Here is a 25,205-nt window from a genome sequence, read left to right on the forward strand (position 1 = left end):
AGCATCAGTTAAGAGGCTTTCTAGTACCAGTTTGTATGAAGAGTAAGAGATATGAAAGCTCATTTCTCATCATCTCACTCCTGACCTGGGGTTGAATTATAAGTGGTAAACTCAAGGTGAAAGGCTCCAAATCCCATTACACATTCCCTCAGCCATCTAGTGTGCAACTGCCCCAAGCTGCTATTATTTTTAATCTTGTAATACCTCTGATAATATCGATCACCAAAACTATTTTGTTTGTACCCTGAAGCACAATGGCACAGTTTTTGCAAATTTCAGCTAACTCACAAAAATCCAAATTGAGTGAGGAGGCTTTTGCCAGGCTGATTTTGCCAACTTACCAGAAGTCATTTCAGTAATATATTATCAGCATAATCCAATTTCATTATGTGTCTCTCTTATCTTTTGTCTGTCCTTGTGCCTCCAGTAAATATGCATCTGTAAATTATTAGTACTTGGATAACACAAAATGCAGCTAATGAGATGGGAGAAGAGATGGAAAAATGTTGCCTCTGACTGAGAAGTTACTCAACACTGAGAAAAGTGAACACACCTAAGAGCACACAGAGAATAATTTCCTCTGAATTCTTCTCTTATACATAAATAAAAAAGGGCCCGAGTCACCAGTAGCAAATAAAATCTCCAGACGCTAGTCAAGAACAACTCTACAGATGACATTGTGAAAGATACATCTTGCTCCAGGCCAGAATGAGTGCTTTGTGCAGTCAAGAAAAGATCTCCAGTGACAGTCGTGGCTGTATTAAGTTGCCTGCACAGGGAAAATTTGTTGGGAGGCAGCAGTCTTAACAGCTCACGAGGCCACTGCTTTTAAAGTAAGAACTTCATAGCAAATAGGTACCCTGCAAAGGGTCCTTCCCTTACCCAGAATTTGACAAGGAAGAAGGCATTAGCTGGCCCCCTTTCAAAGAGCTCCTTCAGGCCCCCTTTTTTCTCAGGGAACTTGTCATAGATCTGCCGGATATCCACTGCCTCGAGGTAGGGGTCATTGTAGCTGGGGCTTGACTGCCCAATGTGCACAAACAGGTGTTTGTTATACTGCAAGAAGAGGAAAAACATGGAATTAGGAAATCGTCCAGTACTGTTCAGAACATACTGAACATTCATGGTTCTTATACAGAAGACTACAGGAAGTCACTGAAGATTTGATAGCACTTTCTAAAAAGGGCAGAAGTATTAGCAGAAATACCTCTGCTAATATCAGCTCATGCTGTTCTTTCCTATCAATACAACCATGCTTCTTGCTTCTTCTGAAACATTATTATGGTTTTTTTCCTATATTTACTCCTAAAACATTGCCTCATGCTGCTGCTATATAGTCTGAAATAACCTGAGATAGAGTGTTACCTGTCACAGGTCACTCAGTCAAACATCAACTCTCTTGTCCTATGAAGAGCTGCCTGAAATCCCATAGCAAGATATCAGCCAAATACTATCATCTTTTCTGAACTTTCCTATCATCTCAGACAGAGGAAATGTAACTGGCCCATCACCAACGTACGTCTCAAGATGCAGTATCACAAGGTTTAGTGAGACAGGCAAATATTACTACTCCTGCTTTATAGCACCTATGAAACCATGGAAATGCATTGATAAAAATTCATCCCACTTGCCCCCAAATTTAAGTTCCCAGCACACCAGAGAAATACGTGGCTTCATGTGATCTTACCATCATCTGATTCTGGGTCTATCCTCCAAGGCTGAACGGGACAGATAGAATAGCCCGGCAGGGGCTGTACCACTGTCTTATCACCTCAGTGCCTTGAGCTCTGGTATGTGAACATCCATGACCCTGGAAAGGGAGGCCAGAAGCACATGGCACAGAGCTGGCTATATCGCTATAGGCAATTCCATCCTCTAAGAGAAGGATATCTTATGTTTCCCCAAGATGGCTTTCTATTCTCAGAGCAATGAAGCAAGTATTTCCACACACATGTAGTAGTATAACATATCCATGATGAACGGGAGCTACCTGAAGACCAAAAATTAATGAGGGGTGGAAGTCAGGTGTGTATCTTACTGTATCTTGGTCTTGTTGTTGTTCCAAGAATGCAGAGAATTCTAACATCCAAAGTTTGGAGCTAGCAACCCTTCGTCCTTGCCAAGCTGGTGCTGATGGGGAAGGCGAGAGGCCAGTAGGAGACTCAAACCCTAAGCACACAGGATTTATATAACAAAATTTAGAAAGAGAAAAGTTGGTAATAGTTTTCCAGTAGAGCACCTGCTGTCAAAGCTGACTAACTACATTTTCTTATGACTTCAGTCATCATGCAAAAATATCATTCACAAGGTCCTCACTCTACCTGTGCTCTAAATGGCACTGTCAGGGTTGGTAATGATGTAAAAGACAATCTACCTGTTTTTGACACCAGAGAAAACACGTTTGGCAACTTTAGGAGGACCTAGATTGAGCCGTAAATGAGCAGTGAAATAAACTGCTTTAGTATCACAATGAAGCATCACCATTAACCTCTCAAAGTGGGGACACTGAGAAGGAAAATACATTTGTTGTTCCACTTAATGAGAAATTGGAAAGGTAGTCATGTTATGATGGAAAATAGTGTACATGCAGCATGGTGGAAGAACAGTAGAGATACATAAACTTTTATTTTCTGCTGAGCCAGGAGGAAAAGAAACTCCCAAACAACTGACCTAAAACAGGAAAAAATGTTTTTTTAAAATAAAACAAAATTAAAAAGCTTCAGCTCTCTCATTAAAAGGATGGGAACAAGTGATAAGGGGAAATCATACAAAAATTAATTTGGGGTTCACTGAAATGTTTCAATAGGTAAATTTTTTTTATATATATATTCTTTAATCTTCTTAAAGTGTTGGCTATTTTTGAAGTTGGAATATAATTTCAAAGCAAGGAACTACATTTCCTTACCTACCTGGTAATGGCAGCGGAGGCTGTACAGCATAAGGTTGTTGAGAAAAAGGTTTCACGCTACAAAAGTACACAAAGAGAGATGGTTAACAAAAAAACAAACCAAAACAAACCAAAAAAGGATTCTTGACCAACTGTTTGTGCAAATTAGATCAAGTTATATCTCCTGAGGGAGAAAGTGGCCTAAGTGTCTTTGGGAAATTATCTTTCTGTGCGGGCAAGAGTGTGTCATGGAGAAAAATTCAAAAAACAGTAAGGGGCCCATACTGGACTGAATAAGATTTCCCTGCAGGTGGGTCAGGAGGCTCTCTCTGCAGACTTGTTATTCAGAGATCCTTATCAGCCTGTTAATACACTGGTGCCCATCCATTTATCCTTTCCTTTCAACCACAGATAGATATAAATTTATGCAAGTGGATATATGTCTGATCTGGATACCTCTCAGACTTTTAGGCCCAGATTCAGAGATGTTCAACACCCACAACTGAGCCTAGGTTTCAAGACAGCTCAGCTCCATTTTAACATCACTGTAAGAAAAATCAGGATCTGGAGACATAATCTGACATCAGGGGTGGCCGATACTTCAAGCTTCTAAAAGAAGCTCTCATATTGATGCTTCCTCATTCACTGTCAAACTAAAGGCATAAAATCTACTTTTTATTTCTCCTAGGATGGCTTCCATTCTTTTATAGCCATTTTCCCCCACAAGATATTTTAATAGCATCTGTTCCCTGATCTGCTCCACAAACACTAGCCATAGCACCACAAGAGAGCAGGAAAACATGGCTTGGGTGGAGAACATACACCCTTGCAGCTGCTAGTCCTTAAATTGGCTTAAATTGCTCCTGTTAGGTTACGTGATAAAAAGTGTGTCTCCATACAAACAAAAGGAGCACAGAGGAACAAGGGCAGGTGGAACAACCTGAATAATACTCTGACACAACTACACCCAGGGCCATCCCTGGTGAACTGGTGATCAGCCCATCAAAGGCTCATGTCCCCCCTGGGGCAGGGGAGCCCCAGTAAACCATCAGAGAAACAGAGCCCCTGCCCCAGCCCCTCCCAGGGCTGTCCCACAAGAGCCATCAGCCCCATCGTCCAGGTGTGACACCAACCCAGTGAGCCAGCTGGGGAGGCTTACAAACCAGTCACCTTACAAATTCAGGGGGTTACTGCCTAGACGGTATGGGACATCTTATGGAATGCAAGGGAAGAGCATTTTAGGACTGCACAAGAGCAGTTTAGGGGATGTTTAGGGAGAATATGGCGATAAAGGGTGCCAGTCATGTGTAAGAAGGTCAGTACGGTTATCTGTCGGTGCAGTCTGTCCTATCTCCTCACTAAATTCGACTTCTAATTGTTTTCCTGCATGAGGAGCTCTCAGTTCTGCTTGTGTGTGTTTGTTTCTGGAGTGCCAGCAGCAAGCGGGGTGTGATCACTAGCGATTATCAAGCTAGACTAACCAGCAAGTAGGCGGTTTGGGAGCCAGCCATGTGTCTCCAGGGTTAAGGATGCTTTCCGAGAGACCAGGAGGCTCAGGCCAAATGACAGAGGGACTGTGGAGTCTGGAAGTCGACTGAAAGATGAGGAAAGTGAAGATCCAGCTACTGGGTGGACTGTGTATCTAAGCCCAGTTACTGGAGAGATTTACTCTGTGTGTGTGTGTGTTTGTGCATGCACATGTGTGTTTATGCACACGTGTGTGTGTTTGTGCATGCATGTGTGTGTGCGTGTGTGTGAGGCCTGCACCAGCAACTGGAGCAGGGCTGTAGCCTCAGGGGCTCACCTGCCTGGGTGACAGCACACTGGGAGACCAGGGATCCATCCCTGGGCAGCTACTGGGTGGATCTGCAGTGCACGAGGGTTTCCTACTGGGTGGATCTGCAGTGCACGAGGGTTTCCTACTGGGTGGATCTGCAGTGCACGAGGGTTTCCCACTAACGCACCTTCTCCCTCAGCAGCCAGAGAGGGATACAGGATGAGGCTGCTGGTGCCTTTTGTATTTGTGCGAGTGCCGAGCGTTGTCTGTCTTTGCTGTTCTGTATGGCCAGCTGTGTGCATATGTGTGTACGTGCAATGTATATATGCGTATTTGTGTGTGTGCCTACTGGGAATACACGCTCAGCCTCGCTACTGGTTGAACCTGGGAGCACAGAGCTGCAGCAGCCTCTCCTCCATCAGGCTGCTAGATTCTGCAGCTCCCTAAAATAACCCGTATTAGGCTGCTTGAGTCACAGGACACAGTAAAGGGGTATAATCCATCTTGAAGGTACCATACAAAGACATAGGGTTTTATCTATTTAAGATTCTCTCATGACTCTCAGTTTGCCTTCAACTGTGGGCCTTAAGTCTCAGATCCACAGTCAGGGAATCTGTCTGAGAGCAAAGACTATGTTATCTTAGCATTTTATAAATCTTGTAATAGCTAATGGTGTTCCTCAGGCAGCATAGAGGAAGCAGCAGAAGCACCTCCTTTGGATGCTCACATGAAGGAATACTCACTCTTGGGAAGATCCGGCTTGGCCTGGCAAAGCTCCTTGCCAAAACTGCAAAACAACAACATACAGGCAAAAGTCACCACTCTTAGGACAGAGATGAAAAGCAAGGCTTGCTCCTTTCTGAGGAAAGAAACTGCAAGCTCACAGACTTCTAACGATCTGACTGAGTTATATCTCTTCTTTCTACATTCCTGGTTTCATCCTTGTGGAGGTGCTGACAACACACTACTACTAGTGACATACAAGCGACTGGCCCAACGGTGGTTTTTAATGTTAAATACTATGAATGCACCTTGTGCTTCTGTCTCCAAAGCTTTAATGATGCTCCCTCTCTTGGAGGGACCATTTTCCCCCGGAGAGCTGCAGGGCAGTATTTTGGCAGAAATCGATGCTCAGCAAAAGCTCACTAGGTCCTGCTCAATGGTTGGGGGATGCTGACAGGCCTCCTCTATTAAGGATTTTATATAAGGGCCACCAATGTGTGATCTAAGCACTCAGGATGAGCTTGGGAATGATAAGCTTGAGAAAGGGTCAGGATGGCCCAAATGGTTTTAATTCAACAAGATCCTGGACTAAGAAAGTGATACCTACACCTACAAATATTTCAGGCAGCTGAAAACCCAAAGGATCTGATTGTTCTCTCACTTGTGTCATTTAAAAAAAAAGCATATAGTGAAACTCTATTGTTTTACATCAGTGTGAGCAAAGAATCAGACCCGAACTGTTGAACCATATGACAGATTTGTTCTACAAAGACAATGCCTTTTGACCCACTCTTTCTGATCTCGGGGTTTTCCTCAGCAGGTCTCAAAACCCTTGCAAATACTCAAGTGTCTTCAGCCCAACTCCACCAAGACACTGATTCACTCACCCCAGAAACAGCAGGGTAGGCTGGTCGTGGGAGACCAGGCAAGGCCATTTTACTATGGAAGGCAGTTGCAGAGATAATCTGTGCAGATGACATTGTAGCCATACTCTGCATGGCTTTATCTTTAGCTGCCTGATCCTATGGGCAAGAGGAGAGACAGAAAAAACAGAATTATTATAATGATAAAGAACTTGCCTGGTCTAACGCTGTATAACCAAGATTCTCATCAGCTTCTTTGTAGGGAACAAGCACCTCTGAAAACCTGGGCAGCAGACTCACCAATAACTGTCCTAAGAACTCTTCAAAGCATGTAAGTCTTTCACCCATTACTGTAGCTTCAGATGTGACTAATCATCCTTTCTGAAATGCTGGGATCACTAGCTTAGAGACTGCTAAGTATTTATCCTTTCTGTCTGAAGGCTTTCAGCTGCACAGCTGAAATGTTTTGTAATGGAAAGTACAACCCTAATCGACTCTTGTGTTTTAATGATTGATAAGAATATTCAATGGGAACGACTCTTGCTTATGGTTTTTTTTAACCCTCTAAAAAGAAGCTCACAAAAGGAGTTTGTCATCATCACTGCAAAAAGACTACCTCAATCTGGGACTGCATTAGTCTCAGGTAGAATTGATCATTTTATTCCCATCCCTGGGGAAACAGGAAATCTTAATAATCTCTCAGGGCACATATGCAAGGATGTACCCCTTTTTATTTTAACAGAGCTGTGGAACTGCACACATTTTTACAGGCAATGACAGGGCAACAACTAGGGGGTCTGATGTATTATTAAGACAAATAGCATTCTTCATTTCTTCTTCCAAGGAATACATAGACAACCAGAAGTACTTCCTCACATTCTGCCTTTCCTCCTATATCCCCTACAATTAAACTCCATCCTTCAAACACTCCACATTTATCTGTGACATTGTAATTATAATGGCAATGCCACAGTTGAATTCACGAATTGGAGAAACTGCTGAAAGAGGTAAGCTCTTACTGTCGTCTTCAGGAATTGTCACTTCCCGCTTGCATTCATTGAACTGCAGGAAGTTCTCACCCTTGGGTCTCCATTCTAACTCCTCCACTTTCTCTAAGGTTTTCTAATGTTTCAAAGCCCAGGAATCCTGATGTGTCTAACACAAAAACATTTGGAGGAGGCATAACAAAAGCTCCAGAATAAATGATAACGTTTAAGTGCAATGATCAGTAGGAATGGGCAACACTTTCGTATCTTCTTTTTTACAGCATCTGTGACTCCTGTTAGTACTATTCAAGTGAATGGAGGGGAAACATTTTAATTGCTGAGAAAGTTCCTAAACTTCTCCAAAGCTATGGGAAAGTTTTTCAGAATCCAGTTTAAATGATGCTTTGATTACCTAAAACATATTTTAAGGGTAAGGATTCTTCTCTGTTTTTTCATGACATACATAGGGACCATTACCCAGTTGTCATTGCAGAACCAGATTTTTTTCCTCCCCTTACTTTCTCACTGGAAAAATCATATTTCTCTACCTGAGTTTATACATGAGTTTATTGGGAAGAAGCATTTACTTGTGGAAGTATTAAAGTAAAAAAAAGAAATTAACAATTAAGAAAAGTTTTTATCTGTTAATCCCTGTTGTGTTTTTCTGTTTTGTTTAAATGCCTGATAGACTGCTGGAAAAAGCATGTTTTTGTAAAAGACATCTCCTTCCTCTTTCAGCTAACAGTTCTGTATTCATTTGTATCATGTTTCCAGTTTAAATAAAAAAAGCAACAAAAACTTTTACCAAACATTTGCAATGTTTGTATTTTCTTTTATTATTCTCAAAATGAATAATAATAATACCACCACAATTTCCCTGTTTTTCCTTAGTACAGGTGATACCTATTAGCCACCCAGGACATGGAAAACTACTGACTTCTGGGAAGAGATTTTTCTCCAAGCTTTACCCTACCTCGATCTGTTATAGCCACAGTGCACACTTAGAGAAGACACCCCAATTTGTGTGGAGACAGTAGTATTTTAGTAATCGCTCTGAAAAGTCAGCATGTAGCTGCTCTGATCTCTAAGATACAAATATGAAAACGTATATTCGCTATGGAAAATGAGCACCGATAGAAGAGCACACAGCTATCAGCAGGAACTTGGAAGAAGGGCAGCAGCTTTCGCGATTTCATTTCCTTGCTCTATGAAAATGACTAGCGAAAGCAAAGAAGTAAATGAGTTGAATCAGTGCTACAGACTTGCCTCTGCAGGCAGAAAGGAACAGTCTGCTACTGGGGAATGGTTCACTGCAGGCAGCTGGGCAGAGCTCACAGCATGGCCTGGGGTGGTGTAAAAGGAGAACAACCAATGGCTCCGTGGAGCTCCCCGAGACACCTTCGTTCCCGGAGAACAAAACCGGCCAGCTCCTGTGTGCTAAGTGGAAACAGGCTCGGCTGACTGGCTTTTCAATCATGCCAAATCCCAGAGCTGTGACATGCAAGGAACAGAATCAAGGTTACAGATATAAGAAGCAGTAAATCTTTTAACACCCCGGGCAGTTGTTGTTTCCTACTCGCTCTAACTTGCCTCTCAAGCAGGCCTCCACCTGAATTGACCACTTAGCAGCACCACAGGTTTCAAGCTTAGGCAGCCCTACCCAGAAGCACTGAATTAGATAGATAGAATTAGAAGTGGCTCCTTCTCTTTATCAGAGCAGCTGGAAACACAACAGGCTAATGACAGACACACCATTTTCTAAAAAGGAGCGGGGGGTGGGATGCGGGAGGTGCAGTCATGACTTAGAGGTAATCACTGTTTGCAACAGAGATGCATGCACTCCAGCTTTGGTCAAGACGGAGTGCCAACAGTTCACTCACAGACAGTCTGCTTCTCCTGGTGCCCAGCGAGGAGTTGCCCAGACAGCCAAGAGGAAGCACGTACTAAGAGCCATCCACTCAACAGTCAGGGCTGGACTGGGCTGTCAAGATCCTCACCATCACCTGAAGCATGGAAGGTCAGGGAAGCAAACACACTTCCCTCCAGATCACTTATTGTCATCCCAAATCAGGAAGGTCAGCATGCACCTTCCTCCTCCGGCTGTCTCAGTGATACATAACAAGGAGCGGACCTCGCATCCTGCTCAGCAAGCCCTTCCTGAACGGCTCACATTCTAACAGGGGACACCCTCTTGTGCAATTGTCACCATAAACTTGGTCTTCTTGACGTTTCTGGCAATTCAGTCTGAGCACATGAACCATCTCCCTGCTTCAAATCTGAGTGGAAATAAATGTCAAGAGGTATCAGTCCATTAGCGTGATCTCACAGCTCTTCCTATGGAAAGGAAAACACAGATTTGCTCAAGCTAGTAGTCAACCATTTTCTTTCTCATTAGCCCAGGCCTCTTCAAATCAGGTCTGAATTAATCAAGGGGCAAAGTCTATTTAGCTGGCACCATTTTACCTGAGAAGATGCCAGCTGCCTTTGTTGCTTCCTCTCAATGGTTATGTCAACTCAGAACACTTCCCACAGACAACTCCACATCACTACCACACGTAGAGGCGGAACTAGCATTGCAGTAACTGTAAGGCTACCCTTTCCCAAGGTCACCACAACACCAGAGACTGATTACTGGTCAGCATTTGTAACCATAAACCCCTCCTTCTCAGGTAAACACTCTTTGCAACTCCCAAGTCTAAGGGTCTTTCAGACTTGGATGATAGCAGCATAAACCAGAGGTAGAAATCAGACACATAAAATGTAAAGTTATTGTTTCTTTATTCTTTAAATAGAATTGCTCCAGATGTCACAGAGCTACAACAATACAAGTAAGTGTTTGCACGACACTTCCTGGGAAGTACCTTTTCCTGCCCAGCTTACTACAGTTCAGTGGCTAATCTCATCCATTTTTAAGGCTATTCAAAGAGGGAATGGCTGACTCAGGGGGCTTGTGTGATATGTTAAAGGATACCCATCATACCTTGAGCTTGGCTTGGATCTCTCTAGCTTTCCGCCTTGCCAGGACCTGGATGTGACTAGATACCTGCATTGAAAGACAAAATCCATCTTGATTCCAGTGGAGTACTTGGTAGCTGCTTGCAGAAGTAAACATACTATAGGCACGTTGTGCAATAGGGAGTTATTTAGGGTTGGGGGAGAGGTGGCTGAGGTAGCAATGAGATGCTTTTCTGAACATAACTTAAGTGTCATGAAGTGAGGTGGGGGACCAGCAAAGATGGGCCATTTAAGGCATTTTCCAATTCAAATGGCTTTATCAAGCCAGAGACCTCCTCTAAAACTAAAGAGCCCATCCTTAAATCTGAGAGTTCTGATCTCTTTGCCCCCCATCTTGGCCTCCTCTTGGGAGAAGGGAAATGCATGTTCCATATCCCTGGCCACTACATAATGACTCTCAGAACTTCCCCATATCTAATGTGGGCCAAAACGCATCATAGAATAATTGGGTTAGAAGGAACTTCTGGATGTTATCCACCAACCCCCTACCCAAAGCAGGTCTAGGTTGCTCAGTGCTTTGTCCAGCACAGCCTGGACTATCATTCCCAAATGACAAAGATTCCTTTTTCATCCCATGCACCAGCATTTTCAAAATCACCATTGCTGTCTATCTGTCTGGGCTGAACAAAAAATCTTCATATGGAGGACCACTGATGTCCACCGAAACGTTCATTAGTAGACCAAACAAATAAAATCACACAGTAGAAAAATTTGTGTGTCACGATGTGGTTGGGAGACATGAGCATTATAATCCTACTGTAAAATGCCTGAGCTGACTCTTCCTGTCATCCTTATTAACCAGCTCAGCACAACAATGTCTTTCCAGCAAAGCCAGAAACTAATAGCAAGTGAACAGCAAGTGAGTTGTTCTCATAACACCTCATCATGTCTAGTGATACAAAGAAGCTCATGTTTACAGGGAAAACTTTACACTTACCTGTTTCCTTGTGCGTGTTTTCCCTGTTCTCAGCTTAATATAGCGCGCAATCAGCTCATTTCGGCCTGGAACAGAGAAATAATGCAAATACAAGTTCAGAAAGCTATGACCCCAGGGAAAAGATGCACAATGGAATTATCTACCTATAGCGATCAGCAGTGGGATGACACTGTCACACTATTTTCTGTCTTAGAAAAGTGGTTGTTAGTTCACACAGTAGAGGTCTGAGTTTCAGGAGCAGAACTTTGGGCTTCAAATTCTATTTCCCAGCTTGCATCTGTATAGCTTAAAACTACCAATAAAAAGGAGAATCATATGCTTTGCTTAATAATTACATTACCGTAGCGTGTAGAAGCTGTAAACAAGGATCAAGATTGCCAGTGCAAAGAAGGAAAGCCACTCACCCTAAAACATTCAGAAAGGCAAGAAGGAAGATCCAGGAAATAACAGGCCAGTCAGCCTCACCTCAATCCCTGGGAGGTGATGGAGCATGTAATCCTGGAAACCATTTCCAGATACATGAAGGACAAGAAGGGGTTTGGAAGTAGTCCACATCAATTTACAAATGGGAAATCATACTTAATCAACCTGATAGCTTCTCCAGTGAAGTGACTAGCTCGGTGGATGAGTACAGAGCTGTATACGTTGTGACTCCAGTAAGGCTTTTGACTGCACCTCCCACAACATCCTCATACGCAACCTGACAAAGTATGGGTTAGATAGGGCGGGCAAGGAGGTGGATTGAAAACTGGCTGAATGGATGGGGTCCTGCTTGACAATGTGCTGACAACGAGCCAGCAATGCACTCTCGTGGCAAAGGCAGCCAACAGCATCCCAGGCTGCATTAGGAGGGATGTTGCCCGCAGGTCAAGGGAGGTGGATCCTTCATCTCTACCCAGCACTGCTGAGGCAACATCTGGAGTGCTGGGTCGAGTTCTGGACTCCTCAGCACAAGAAAGATGTGGACATACGGGAGCGAGTCCAGCAAAAGGACCACAAAAATGATTAAGGGGCTGGAGAATCTTTCATATGGGGAGAGGCTTAGACAGCTGGGACCATTCAGCCTGGAAAAGACTCAAAATGCATTTATATGCATTTTATCAATGCATATAAATACATGACAGGAGGCCATGAAGAAGAGGGAGCTGGCCTCCTCTCAACAGTGCCCAGTTATAGGACAAGAAACAATGGGCTCAAACTAAACCACGTTAAATTCCATCTGAAAACAAGAAAAATTTAAAAAAAACACAACCAACCAAAAAAACCCCAAAAACCCAAAATCAACATATTTACTGTAAGGGTGGTCAAACAGTGGCATAAGCTGCTCAGAAAGGTTGTAGAGTCTCCATCCTTGGAGGATACTCAAAACCCAACTGGACACCACAATCCCGGGCAACCTGCTGTAGCTGACACTGCTTGAGCAGTAGGACCAGACTAGACAATATAAAGAGATCCCTTCCAACCTAAGTGAGTCTGTCATTCTGTGAATCTAAGTACGAGAAAATAAACAACAATGGGGAAGTACATGGTAACAGTTTCACAGAATTTATCAGTGTGACATGATACAGTGAATTAGAAGTGCTTTCAGGCTCTTGCAGGCATCCTCAAAAAAGGAATATTCTTCAGAAAAGAGATAGAGAAGGAACCTTAGCTTTGTGGAAGGGTATGGGGAGCTCCCATAAACAGGAAGGTGGGGCACTGGCTGGGAGAGGTGAAGGGATCTATGTCCAATTATGGAACAAGCATACATTGCAGGCACTGAAGATAGTTACATTTTACATCTTGATTTTAAGAGATGACAGGGAGATTATGCCCTTCAGGGCCAAGGGAAATGAAGACAAGCAGCTTTACGTTCAATGTGAGAGGAAAGGCCAGTGCAGAGATGCAAAGAAACGATGGTCATGGTGACAGATGAGGGAAACGGTATTAACAGTAACATGAATGAAATGGCTAATGAAACATGAAGCTACAGGGTCACTGGTACAGAATTTGAAATTCCTTGGAATGAGAGCAGGAAACTGCAGAAGACTCGGGTCCAGGATTTAAAAACCAGGCAGAGAAGCAGAGAAGGCTGCGCTACTGACAGCTTCAGCAGCGAACAGGAGAAGCAAGCTTAGAGCCAACTCACAGCTAGCACCACAGAACTGTTTGAGACTGGACACCAAGACATGAGGCAGACTATGCACGTTCTACACACTGGCTCCCACGTGTCACATCTAAGCAGACTTTATTCTCTTCCTGGAGATGGAGGAATAAAGAGCAGAAACAGAAAAGCAGCAGCTACACATCTGAACTCCAGGCTGATTCAAGGCAGAAAACATGACAGAAAGAGCAGGCTTGGCAAAATAATACATTTGTGGTGACCACACTAGTAGCAACATAGTACCTCAATAAAAAGTTGGGCGTGGGAAGTGCAAGGCTGTGAGACATCTTATATGGCTGCAAGTGTTTGAGGAATGAAGCAGGAATAAACTGGGAAGCAAAGCCACAGCTCTTGTAAAGTTTATTTATAAGAAAACTATAAAACCCCAGTATTTTCTATGGAAAGTTTATGGGCTGAATAGAGAACTTGTACGTTACAACATCAGAGACATCAAAAAAGCATGCAGTGAAAATAGATGTAATATTTATTCCAGTAGTTTAGTATTATATGAAAGAGTTATCACTTGTTTTTATTTTAAACCCCTGTTTAACTCAACCCTGAAAAAAAATGAATGCAAGGAAAGATTATGCTAGAGATTGACCACCAATCCTTTAGGGAAGGGCTGGCAAAACTCCTAATTCCATCTGTTTCTGAAACAGAAGAATGTAAATATCCATGACTGCATTTAGGCCATGTTCATGAAACATAACCGAAGCACACATAGGGACGGGAAGGCATTTTACATTTACAGATCTTAATCTTTTCCTAATGGTGTCATTACAGAAGCTCTCCTTATTCCCCTGGGAGAAGAATCAGGTCTGTAGCTGAGAAGAAAACAGCTCCAGCTCCTCTACACACAAATTAGAAACTATTTCTGTGCCAGAAACACAATGGCCAGCATGTAACCACTGACCTCTTCAGTTCCCACAGTTTCAGCATTAGCATGGTGACATGCCCAGGAGAGTTTGATGGGAGCAGATGCTGTTATGCTACCTTCCACCTGGCTGCTTTTCCAACCAGTGTAACCATTTTTACAAAGCCGAGACCAATTACTAGCAACACATACCCACAACACCTTTTTCTAGTGCCAAGAATAATATTTATGGCTTTTCAAAGCCTCCATCTGTTGGACATGGATCCAAGTTGAAAGGTAAGAAGCAACTGAAGTGATTCTTCCCGCACAGATGCCAGCACATAAGAAATTTCAGAAGGACAGTTTGTCACACATCAGAAGTGGGAAACGTGCAGAACAAAACAAGGTGCTGAAACCCCATTATCTATAAAGAAACAAGAAGGAAAATTTGTATACACCAAGATGACCCTTTGAGGGGCAGGGGAATGAGTTAATGGAAGAGAGAGGAAAAACCAGCCTTGAGAAGAAGTGGATGTGGAGAATTTCAGGCAAACTTTCAAAAGGTGCATATTGGGCTATAGCAACAATTTGCACAGATGGAAACTCCTCAGATACTGGTTCAAATATGGGTCATCCTTGCAAAACTAATTTTAATGGATTCTCAACCAGACATAATAAAAGTTTAGGAGCAAATTTAGCTTTGCTGTGTTCCCATGAAAGTCAAGAAATTATACAGACTGAGCAGCCTGACAGAGCACTATTCTGCTTCAGCAGTAGAGGACTGCAGGGGTAATCTGTGTGAGAGGATGCCATGAACAGTCCCCTGCCAGTCACAGTCGATTCCAGCCGTCTCCAAAATGGATGAAAACAATGATCAATCAAAACCTCAACCAGTCAGAGCAACACAAGCTACCTTTGCTCAAACATATTTTGGAAAGGGCAATAGCCACTAGGGGCAGGAGACACAAGAGAAGACACACAAAAGGAGACATGAGGAGGCACAGGAGGAGAAATGCAAGGTATGTAAAAAGACACATTTGGAGAAAAGGAAGGAGAAAAGGAGACATGTGGTAGGGGAGGTTGTTGGGGACGTGGCTGGAAAAGTACTCTTGGAAAGAGGTGTTCCATGGCAGAGGAGTACATATTGAGGCAACTGCAGCCCATGGAGGACCCCTGCTAGAGCAGGGACAACCCTGAAAGGACTGCAGCCCATCCAGAACCCATGCAAGAGCAGAGGAGAAGCAAGAAGCAAGGAGCACCTGAGGAAAGACACTAACAAGCAAGGACTTGCAGAAAGAAACCTTTACACAGTGACTCCAAACTCCTGCGCCACCCAGCACTCATCAAAGGGATTAGAAGGGACTGAGCGTTATAGAGAATAAAACATGGGAGGTCGAGACTAGGAAGCGGGGAGGAGAGGTAATAAACTGTAGTTGAGCCTGGGAAAGTGGGAGGTGTTTCCCTAAGTGTTTGTTTAACTGTTTGTCTTTGACAACATCAGCAAAAATTGCAAAGCTCTCTCAGGCCATGTAATTCAATGGAGAAGACTAGAGGGAGGGGAAACTGTTGTACAAAGTGCACATATTAGAAGCTGGTATAGAAATTCTCTAGAGGGAGCATTCAGGTGTGGATCCTCAAAATTTCCAGTTTTACAATTCACTTCCCACTTGCCACCACCTCTGATACAGTCTTCCTCTTCCAGAAGTGTGTCCCCACAGAGCCAGGGAAAAACAGAAAGGTGGCAGGGTATACTAAACTAATAAAGATACTGGTAGCAAAAACCCCAGATCACTCTACAAAGACATTAGCATCACAGGGATTACTAAATATAGAACTATGCAAATTGCCAAGCCTAGTAAAGTGCAGCAAGAACGTATTAAATTACCATGAATCAAAACTGCACGAGAAGCAAGTCCGAAATGTCTTTTGTTTTTCTTATCAGAAGTTAGATGTAAGCAGGTATTATGCAGCTGGAAGCCTGTAGGTTCTCAGCCTCTGGAAAGCACTTTCTTTGTTTCACAACCCTGGCTGCAGGGTCAGCAAAGACCAGCACTCCTCACTTGGCTGGAACAGGCAGCGCTGTCATAAACCGTCAGATGGTTCATTTTTTAGAGCCATGTAAAGTGTCCCTCAGTAATCTGATCATATGTTGTGTTCTTAGAATAACTCCCGCTGAGGCCTGCCACGGTCACCAGAACCTGCCAACAGTTGTGCCTCCTCTGTTGAAACTGCGCATTGGGTTTCATGAAGCTCTAGCCAACATACCAACTGCAGCACAGCACCCAAAAGCTCTTTATCCTCCCTGTAGCCTTCCCCTTGGAAGCATGGCATGAAAAAAAAAGGAGTAAAGAGATACTCTCTTATGTTCTTTACTTTTCGCTCCTAACAGATAAATTTCCAAGGGCATCAATTTAGCTCCCACTGACTGTTACACTAAATTGCAAAATTTTGCATTCAGTAGTTATCCAGGAGGGTGTTGCTAAAAGGTTAATAAAGAGGCTTTTTGATTCTCCATGCTACACCTGTGTGCCTCTCATTGTAAGAGGAAAGAATTAGCTGCCTGTAAGGAAGGGGGAAAATCAAGGGAATTCCCACAGCCATAGAAAGCATTTCCCTGTCCTACCTCAAAGCTTCGTGCTGGCTTTCTGCTAGTAATGGTATATTACTGCTTGTACAAGAGGCAGATAAAGCATCTCTTTAAGCCTTGTACTGCCTCGCGCACCTGTTGCCAAAGAAAGCAGAAGAACCAAAAGCCTCTCTTCTGTGATGGGTGAGAGCAAAGAACTCAATGATATCTGCAAAATCCTTCCAGTGGGAAACTGCATGAAAGTATCTGCTTCTTGGTAGAGATACCTTTTCTGTACCCAACGCAAACATATGCACCTACCTGTGAAGTGCAGCAAAGAGAACTACAGAAGCAACTATCCAGCTGCATCCAGTGAAAGCTTAATCAAAGCAAGGTCAAGGAAGCCATCTCAACTATCATTTCAATCTCTTTGTGTTACTTAATGATAGCTCCTCAGACATGGCTGTCTCCTGAACTTACTAAGCATTTAGTTAGCTGTTGATTACAATCAACGTAAACATAATGAACTGTGTGCATCAGACAGCATGACAAATAAATCTAGACACAAAAGGGAATTTAAGGACACCTCAGCTGTCCACCAAATGTCAATGTTTCTCTGTACATACGAAGCAAAACTAACTGCCGAGCAAGTCTTACCAAAATGACACTTAAGGCAAAAGCAGTGTGTGTTATGTTCACATGTGCATATAGGACTAACTGCCGCTGTGGTCTGCCCCAATCCATACCTCCCTGCACATCCATACTTTCCATCTCTCATTCCACTGCTTCCTCCTCCCAGCTACACTAAATGCCTTCCTGGGCATCACCTTTTCCAGAAACAGGGCTGCATGTGTCAAAACTCACATTTTTGTCTTTCTGATGGCTAATCCCATCTTCTCATCAGGATGCACAGCACTCAATTCTTACTGATATAATCCTTAACATTAGTTTTAATGCTGTTATTATTAGACTCTCCCTTCATCATAAACCATCTTTTCTTACCAGAGGCTTGGTGAGAAGATTCTGCTAGCTTCCCAATTTCCCAGCCCAGTTTTTTCAAGGCAAGAGAAAATGCAGTACATGACCTTTCCTGCTCTGGCCTTGGTTCCCTTCATCCCTTTCTATCTTCCTTAACTTTTGGCAACTGTTAATGTTGTATCTTTCTTGATTACTTAGCATGCTTCCTTTCAACTTTAAAATCTCTTTTTCAGGAAACTTGTTTATGAAGTTTTAGACTTCGGCCTCTATCTCCTACAGGTCCTTCTCCCCCTCTTTCTGAGCTTTGTCTTGGTATACAACTTAAATAATACAGTGATGGTGTTCAGCACCCAAACTCTTTCAAAGGCTTAATCCTTCTCTCCCTCTCTGTTTCAGCTCCTACTTTTACTATTGTCATGGTTTAACGCCAGCCAGCAACTAAGCACCACACAGCCGCTCACTCATTCCCCCCAGCACCCAGTGGGATGGGGAAGAGAATCAGGGGAAAAAAAAGTAAAACTCATGGGTTGAGATAAGAACAATTTAATAGAACAGAAAAGAAGAAACTAATAATGATAATGATAACACTAATAAAATTACAAGAGTAATAATAAAAGGATTGGAATATGCAAGTAATGCACAATGCAATTGCTCACCACTCACTGACCGATGACCTGAGCAGCAATTCCCCAGGCCAGCTCCCCCCAGTTTATATACTGGACATGACGTCCCATGGTATGGAATACCCCTTTCACCACTTTGTGTCAGCTGCCCTGGCTGTGTCCCCTCCCAACTTCTTGTGCCCCTCCAGCCTTCTTGCTGGCTGGGCATCAGAAGCTGAAAAATCCTTGACTTTAGACTAAACATTACTTATCGACAACTGAAAACATCAGCGTGTTATCAACATTCTTCTCATACCTAACTCAAAAACATAGCACTGTACTAGCTACTAGGAAGACAATTAACTCTATCCCAGCCAAAACAAAGATAACTATTAATTCCACTATGAGAGCTGAGGCTGTCCCCAAAGTCAATACAAATTCTGCAATAACCATCTCCCTATTCATCCCTATCTTTCCACCTCTCCTTGGGAACTTCCACCCTCACTCCTCCACCATTAATCTCTAAACTCTGTTGTTTGCTCTTCACTGGTCTTCAGGTTTTGTTGGCACCTATAAACTAAACATACTGAGCAAGTAATTCAGCATGGTGTCCTGTTTTTCCCATTTATCTGGACTGCAACTGTGGCAAATCCCTGTGGGAAGTAGCCCCAACAGCAGCGGACAATCTCAAGAGCAGCATGTTTATTTTTACTTAGGAGCTGGAGACAACCCTTTAAATGATACATTAATAACAATGAAGTTCACTCTGATCAAGCTCCTTTCGAGGCTTTTTTTAACATCCTGTATTTTTATTCCCAACTTCTACACTGAATCCAGAGAACTGTATTCAGGACGCAATAAAAGGACTTAATACACCACTATGACCATCATACTAGAATCGCTTCCCATGAAAAGAGACCATAGAAAACAATACTGCATTTTAGTGCACTGGCCTATCCTATGAAGACGTCTCTCCCCTCACAAATGCAGAACTTCAGTGCTTAATAGGTTCAAGCTCCCATAGTTACACATACCAGTGAATTTTATATTCAGCTGTGAGAAGAAAGTTTCCTTACTATGATCATTTATTCCATGCTTGAATTTGCTCAGTATTAACCTTCCACAAGAAGATTCCCTGAGCTCATGCAGTCCCTACAATAAGGGGATTTTGAGATGAAGACTCAAAGAAAGCTGAGCCAGTACTTCTGAAAAATATCAAAACAACCAGATCCCTGAAAAGACGAAGTGATTAGCACCACCACATCGTCAGCTTTTCCCTAACATACCTGTTTTCATCATTTGAGTGCTGAGCTTCTTCCTATTCTGAAATGAAAAAGAAGTTGAAGCTTTATTTGCTGGGCAGAATGTGCCAGTCAAGCACCTCATGTAGGGAAATGGCAGCTGAGTGACCAATCTGTCTGAGGTCATAAAACTCAGTTGTCTCATTTGCTAACTGGTCTAACACTGAAACGTCATCTTGCATAAAAGGCCTTTTGCTGGGAAGGTTAGCGTTTACTCCTCTCCTTTTCCACTGTGTAACCTAAATTCACAGCTCGAAAGTGTTATCCCCATTTAGAAACTGCTGTTTCTTGATGGCCAGTTTAAGATTCTTCATGCAAGGTACATGACTAAGGGATAATAATTACAGACCCTGCAGGTTTTGGGAAGCTTCCTATGGGTTCCAAACAAGGAGTGGAGATAAATGAAAAGTCAGTCACCATGGGTCTAGTTACAGCAACAAATTCTTCATCAAAAAAACAACCTGAAGAGGTTCCACTCTCCTCAGCTGGTCATTCCTCCTCCTGCAATATTCCATCAGCTCCGTGTGCAGCTGTAGCAATTAAATTGCTGGAAGAAGGGGAGGGGGGGCAGGGGGGAAGGACTGACATGTACCACTCTAAACTTATTACCGAAAATTCAAAAATAAGCTCCCCCTCACTTGGATTTTGTTGTTGGTTTTGTTTTATTTTTCCCAATCAGTTTATTTTTAATTGGATTGGTGAACTAGTTCATTTTGTGGCCACAGTAACCACCACACTGGCACAGCAGAGAGAACAGAGAAAGAATCAGGGCAGAACTTCTTAAACCAGTTTTGCCACCAGAGAAACTGTAGCCTGGAACTGTACTCCACCTAACCCTCACACATACAGAGGGTAAGAAAATGGGCAAGGCTCTTCCTGTGCTTGCATCATTTGTCTAAAGGCTAGACAGAGTTAAAGTGCCTCCTAATTACTGCCCCAAAGGCATGTGGAATTATTCCTTGCAAAGATGAGCTTTTACTAAGGTACAACAATGTATGCATGCAGCAATCCCTCCCCATCAACCTATATGGGAAGCTCCAGGCTACACAGCACTTCACCACCCCTCAGCCTTTAATACAGTTTTTCAGTGCATAAATTGAATGTCCTCATCAGCTGTGTTTTCCCACATTATCACCTCAGGCCATAGAAATATAAGATAATCCATCCAATAAGTACTCCTCCATATACACATTACAGGCTGCAATAGGAACGGAGCTGGGATTTGTTCTGATGCTTCCCAGAGTAAGACTGAGGTGAAACTTATAGAAATTGTTTAGATTCAGTTTGGCTGGGAAATCCCACAACCACACCAAAGCAGCTGCATATAGTAATGAGTCCTTCATATGCCAGAGAGCATATCAGCTAACACCCAAAACAGCCAATACCCATCCTACATGGAAAGGCATGTCAAACTAAGAGCTTTCAGTCCCTGAGGACACCCGAGAATGACAACATTACACAGGCACAAACATACTTTATTCACTAAGGCCCAGGTTCAGAAAAACATGACTGTTGAGGGTAGCACTGAAACTAATGCCTAACTGTAACAACACCCTCCAGTTCCCCAAGTCCAGGTTCTACATTACAGACCCAAATATCTGCTAAATTCTTCCTTAGGTCAATAAATGTCTCATCTGCTTGTTTCAGTGACTTCCAATAGCTGCAGGGTATCTGAAAGCAACTCTCAGTAGCCCTTCAGTGATACTGCCTCAAAGGATAGCAAAAACTTCGGCACCTCTCCTCCTCTTCCTCATTTTGTGGTCAGCTGTCTCTGCTGACACCAGTAGTACACCGTTTCTTGCAGATTTCTGCCCAAGTGCTAATCTTGTGCATGTGCCCAGATGACAGGCTGACCGAGTACTCAAAAGCTTCAGCTACCGCAGAAACCGGAGCTGAAGGGGGCCCGTGAGATCCATGCAGCCACTTGCTGCGTGACCAGCACATAACCATGCAGTTCTCAAGGCATCTGGCCTGGTCCAGCTTCGTCCTGTGAAGAGCTGTGACTGCTTCACTTGACATGTAAGACTGCACCAGGACCCAGTCCCAGCCAACTGACTGAAAATTATGCAGCAGCTTCAAGGAAAGCAAAAGAATCCAGAGACTATTCTTGCATTATATGAATAAGTGAACACTGATTTTGTAAGTGGGATGGCTGCCAGTTCACCCATCTTCAGTTTTTGCCATTATAATTTAGAGTGCAGTCATTGTCCATGATTACATTGAACCATCAAGTTACAGCCTCAGCTTAAACGAATGGCTGGCTACTGCTGAAAAAGTGGTTGCCTTTTTCCCCTAACTTCCTCTCGCGAGATCATTCCAGGGGCCACTTCAACTCTCTAACCTGGCAGAAATCTGTCTGGCTCATTTTGCCCGAGTAGTTTGCTATCAGTTTAGCAATCTAAAATGGATCAGCAAGGAGTCTGCTGGAAACTGAAGTTAGCCTAAAGAGTGGGAGCACAGCACCAGAGGCAGAGCAGGGGAGCAAGGAAACGGGAGTAGCAACTCCCTCTTTTCTTCTGCAGTGAACTGTTAAGTCATCTCACAGCTGCTGAAGGAAATAGACTCTTGGTCTCAACACAGAACAGTTTTACACCATCCCAGCACTAGCAAAAATAGCTGTTAAAGATGTCATATTCTGTAACAGGTGAAAAGAGAATGTGGAGAGAAAAGCCTAGCAGAATTGCAGGCTTCATAACTGGGTAGCTACCCAGGAACTGGTCTGGATAATGGCTGAATTCTGCCAAGCTCACAACATTTCCTTACAGTGGCTTGTGATATTTCCCCCCTGCTCTCTTTCTGCTCCTAACACTGGAGCAATTCTGTTCCACATTCTTTAAACACCTGTTCCCTGACTGAGTTTACAGCAGAAGTCTGATAGATAGCTGGGCAACCATGAGTCAGGCAGTGACAGGAGAGCAGGAACAAGAGGATGACAAAATTATTTAAGCTGCAGCGATACCTAAATACGCATATGGATCCAGAAGGAAATTTGCAAATATCTAGGTGCTTCAACAACCTTCTAAATGAAAGCTGCTGTATCTAGAATTGTCAAATCACTTTCCTCCAATCTTAGCCATAAAGGATCAGACTAGACACGAACAGCTTAAGTAGAGCTGGCTTTGCCTCCGGGCACAGGAACAGATGAAGCGACCTTTGAAGGTCCCTCCCAGCACCATTTTCTATGATTCTACAACTAAAGATGACGATGCAGTGTTCATATGCAGGAATGCTCATAATCCCCAGTCAAGGTTGAAGGCAACATTGTGCTAAATACCACACATGCACGTGTGTTTCCCTGTAATACTGTCACGCTTAGAAATAGGCGTCTGTCTACAGCACTTGCAGTCAACAACTTGGGTCATTCCTGTTGGGTTATCTCATCAAGCACTGGTTACACTCCTGGCACTCCAGTCCACAGACTCCAATCTAAGCTCCTGAAAAGGGATTTGCAATTACTGTACAAATCACGCTCCAGAGGAAAGAAGTGTGATTCTAAAGGCACTTTACATGAAAAAGTTTCCGTGAAAACAGACTCATTTCCTGCTCAAGAAGCTGAAGAAGGAGCAAGACCGTGCCTGTACATGTGCACGCAGTGAGCCTCAGAGAATTCGAAGGAGTACCCAGAAGATGGGTCAGAAGTTCAAGGTGACAGCAATGAGGAGCAGCTGCTGGCTCTACACCCTTCAGCAGCAGGTGTACCCAGGCCCCAGAGGTTTAAGTCAGCTCTGCCAGTGACCAACAGACTTACAAGACCATCTGTCTGGGCACAAACTGCACACAGCCTTCCCAGTTTTGCTGCCCAGATCCTCACCACACACAGACAATACAGGGCTTGTTATGGATTAGCTAATGAGCAACTGTTTAAACCAGTAGACAGTCCTAGTTCTCCTGTGCTCATTATCTGGATCCTACGTGAATGAGAACACTGCCTCTTCTTTTAGCTGTAATAGTGCCTTTTTCTGATCAAGCAGCTTTCCTTCACTTTGGTGCACCTCTTATGGCACTAGAACCTGAAAAAGTTATGTTGTCTTGTACTGGTTTTGCTTAACAGACGTATAGGGATACTTTAATCAAGTTTTGTTAAGTTATATTTCATACATGCCCTCCAGCAATAAGGCATGGCTTTGAAAGAGGCTTTAAAAGAGAGTTCATGTGATGATAGGTGTTGCTTACTTGCACTGTGGAAATAAGAAAGCTTCTTTTTTCCTATGCCAGGTCTCCATGCAATCTGCATATTGACACTTCTCAGCTCCCTCTGTGTATGTGCACCCCCTTCCTTGAGAAATGCTATCACCCTTCTCTACTCAATGTCTGACTAATCAACAGAAGACAAATTCTGAGAAAGCACTCCTAGTATTTATCTTGAAGTTTGCTGTTCCTGCTTCAGACCTGAGAAAGGGCCTCTGTGTCCCTCAGTCTAATAAACTTACTCATGTCACAAAACCACAGATAGTATAAATCGTAATACTAACAACTTTGAAAAAAACCTGCAGATATGTACAGTGGAAAGCCACATTTGGTCACCACCTAGTGCCCACTGGTCTCTGCTTCCTGTGTAAAACTGTAGCACATCTAATCTAGAATCCACCTCTCATTCATACAAAACACGTAATACACACGTGCCATTCCCTGGGACTAGTTTTACAAATACATTCCTTATAGTTTTCGCTGATACAATTTTAAAAGTCCCCAACAACAGCGTGTCCATTCTAACTCCTTACAGAAGAGAGATCCCTCAGCACTGAGCACCATGCTGTCATGAAGCTTCTGCTGATATCCATCCTATATTCCTTCTTTCTCTCCCATTAATCCTAGTCATGCTCACATGTTCCACATAAAATCCCTCTCCCTCCTAAATGTTAACACCCTTCAAATATTTTTAGACTGTTATTATGTGTCCCCCCACCCTGCACCTTTCAGTCATCGCTTAGCCAAGCTATGTATATTTAGCTACTTTAATCTTTCCTCTTAAATCAGTCCCTTCAACTCCCAGAGCTCAATGTTAAGTCTGGTATGCTTGTTGCTCTTCTCAGAACTCACTCCATGTTTTTGAGATCTTTCTGGTAATGTGTTCGCAAAAAACCCGTCCAGAAGAGAGCTTTACATGCACTTGTTTTAAAGAAAAAAGAAACCCAAGCCAGTGGACATTATTAATTTTCATTTCCCATGTCTGATTTTGTTCCCAGGTTTTGAATTCAGTCTCAAATTTTAAATATAAATAAACATTTAGTATATTTAAGAGCAGATTAGCAACTGAAAATATTTGGACCCAATTGTGAAAGAATGCAGTGCTTTTAAAAACGTAAAAAACCGCTAAGGCTTTTTTACTAAACTTTTCAGAAAACAACTGGAAATGTGTAAAGTTATCCAGAAGCACAGCAGAAGCAAAACAATGACTTGCAAGAAGGGAAAAGGCTGACAAATTGAAACGGTCTCTCAGGTACAAGGCAGATGAGTAGATACAGCTACAAAGCATAAAGCTGGCTTACTAAACTAGAAATCAATTAAACTGTGTTATTTACAATGCAAAAAAATCAAAACAAATGCCTTGCTGACAATATACCACTACAGATC

General features: G+C 43.0%; 1 protein-coding gene across 3 annotated transcripts in view; it reads right to left on the minus strand.

Annotated features, from left to right (window-relative positions):
* The window catches only part of TEAD4 (TEA domain transcription factor 4), a 59,592-nt gene that overhangs the window by 13,800 nt on the left and 20,587 nt on the right, over positions 1 to 25,205 (minus strand). For 2 of the 3 annotated variants that reach the window (XM_075051555.1, XM_075051553.1), the window contains 7 exons: positions 11,189 to 11,253; positions 10,217 to 10,279; positions 6,275 to 6,409; positions 5,408 to 5,451; positions 2,910 to 2,965; positions 2,039 to 2,169; positions 883 to 1,056 (listed from right to left, as the gene is read on the minus strand). In XM_075051555.1, coding sequence (XP_074907656.1) covers positions 883 to 1,056; positions 2,039 to 2,169; positions 2,910 to 2,965; positions 5,408 to 5,451; positions 6,275 to 6,385 — 516 coding nt within the window. In that variant the 5' untranslated portion in view covers positions 6,386 to 6,409; positions 10,217 to 10,279; positions 11,189 to 11,253. The remainder of the gene's footprint in view (positions 1 to 882; positions 1,057 to 2,038; positions 2,170 to 2,909; positions 2,966 to 5,407; positions 5,452 to 6,274; positions 6,410 to 10,216; positions 10,280 to 11,188; positions 11,254 to 25,205) is intronic. The other variant, XM_075051554.1, reaches the window with a different exon arrangement.

The sequence above is a fragment of the Buteo buteo genome, chromosome 19 (assembly GCF_964188355.1).
Source record: "Buteo buteo chromosome 19, bButBut1.hap1.1, whole genome shotgun sequence".
NCBI lineage: Eukaryota > Metazoa > Chordata > Aves > Accipitriformes > Accipitridae > Buteo > Buteo buteo.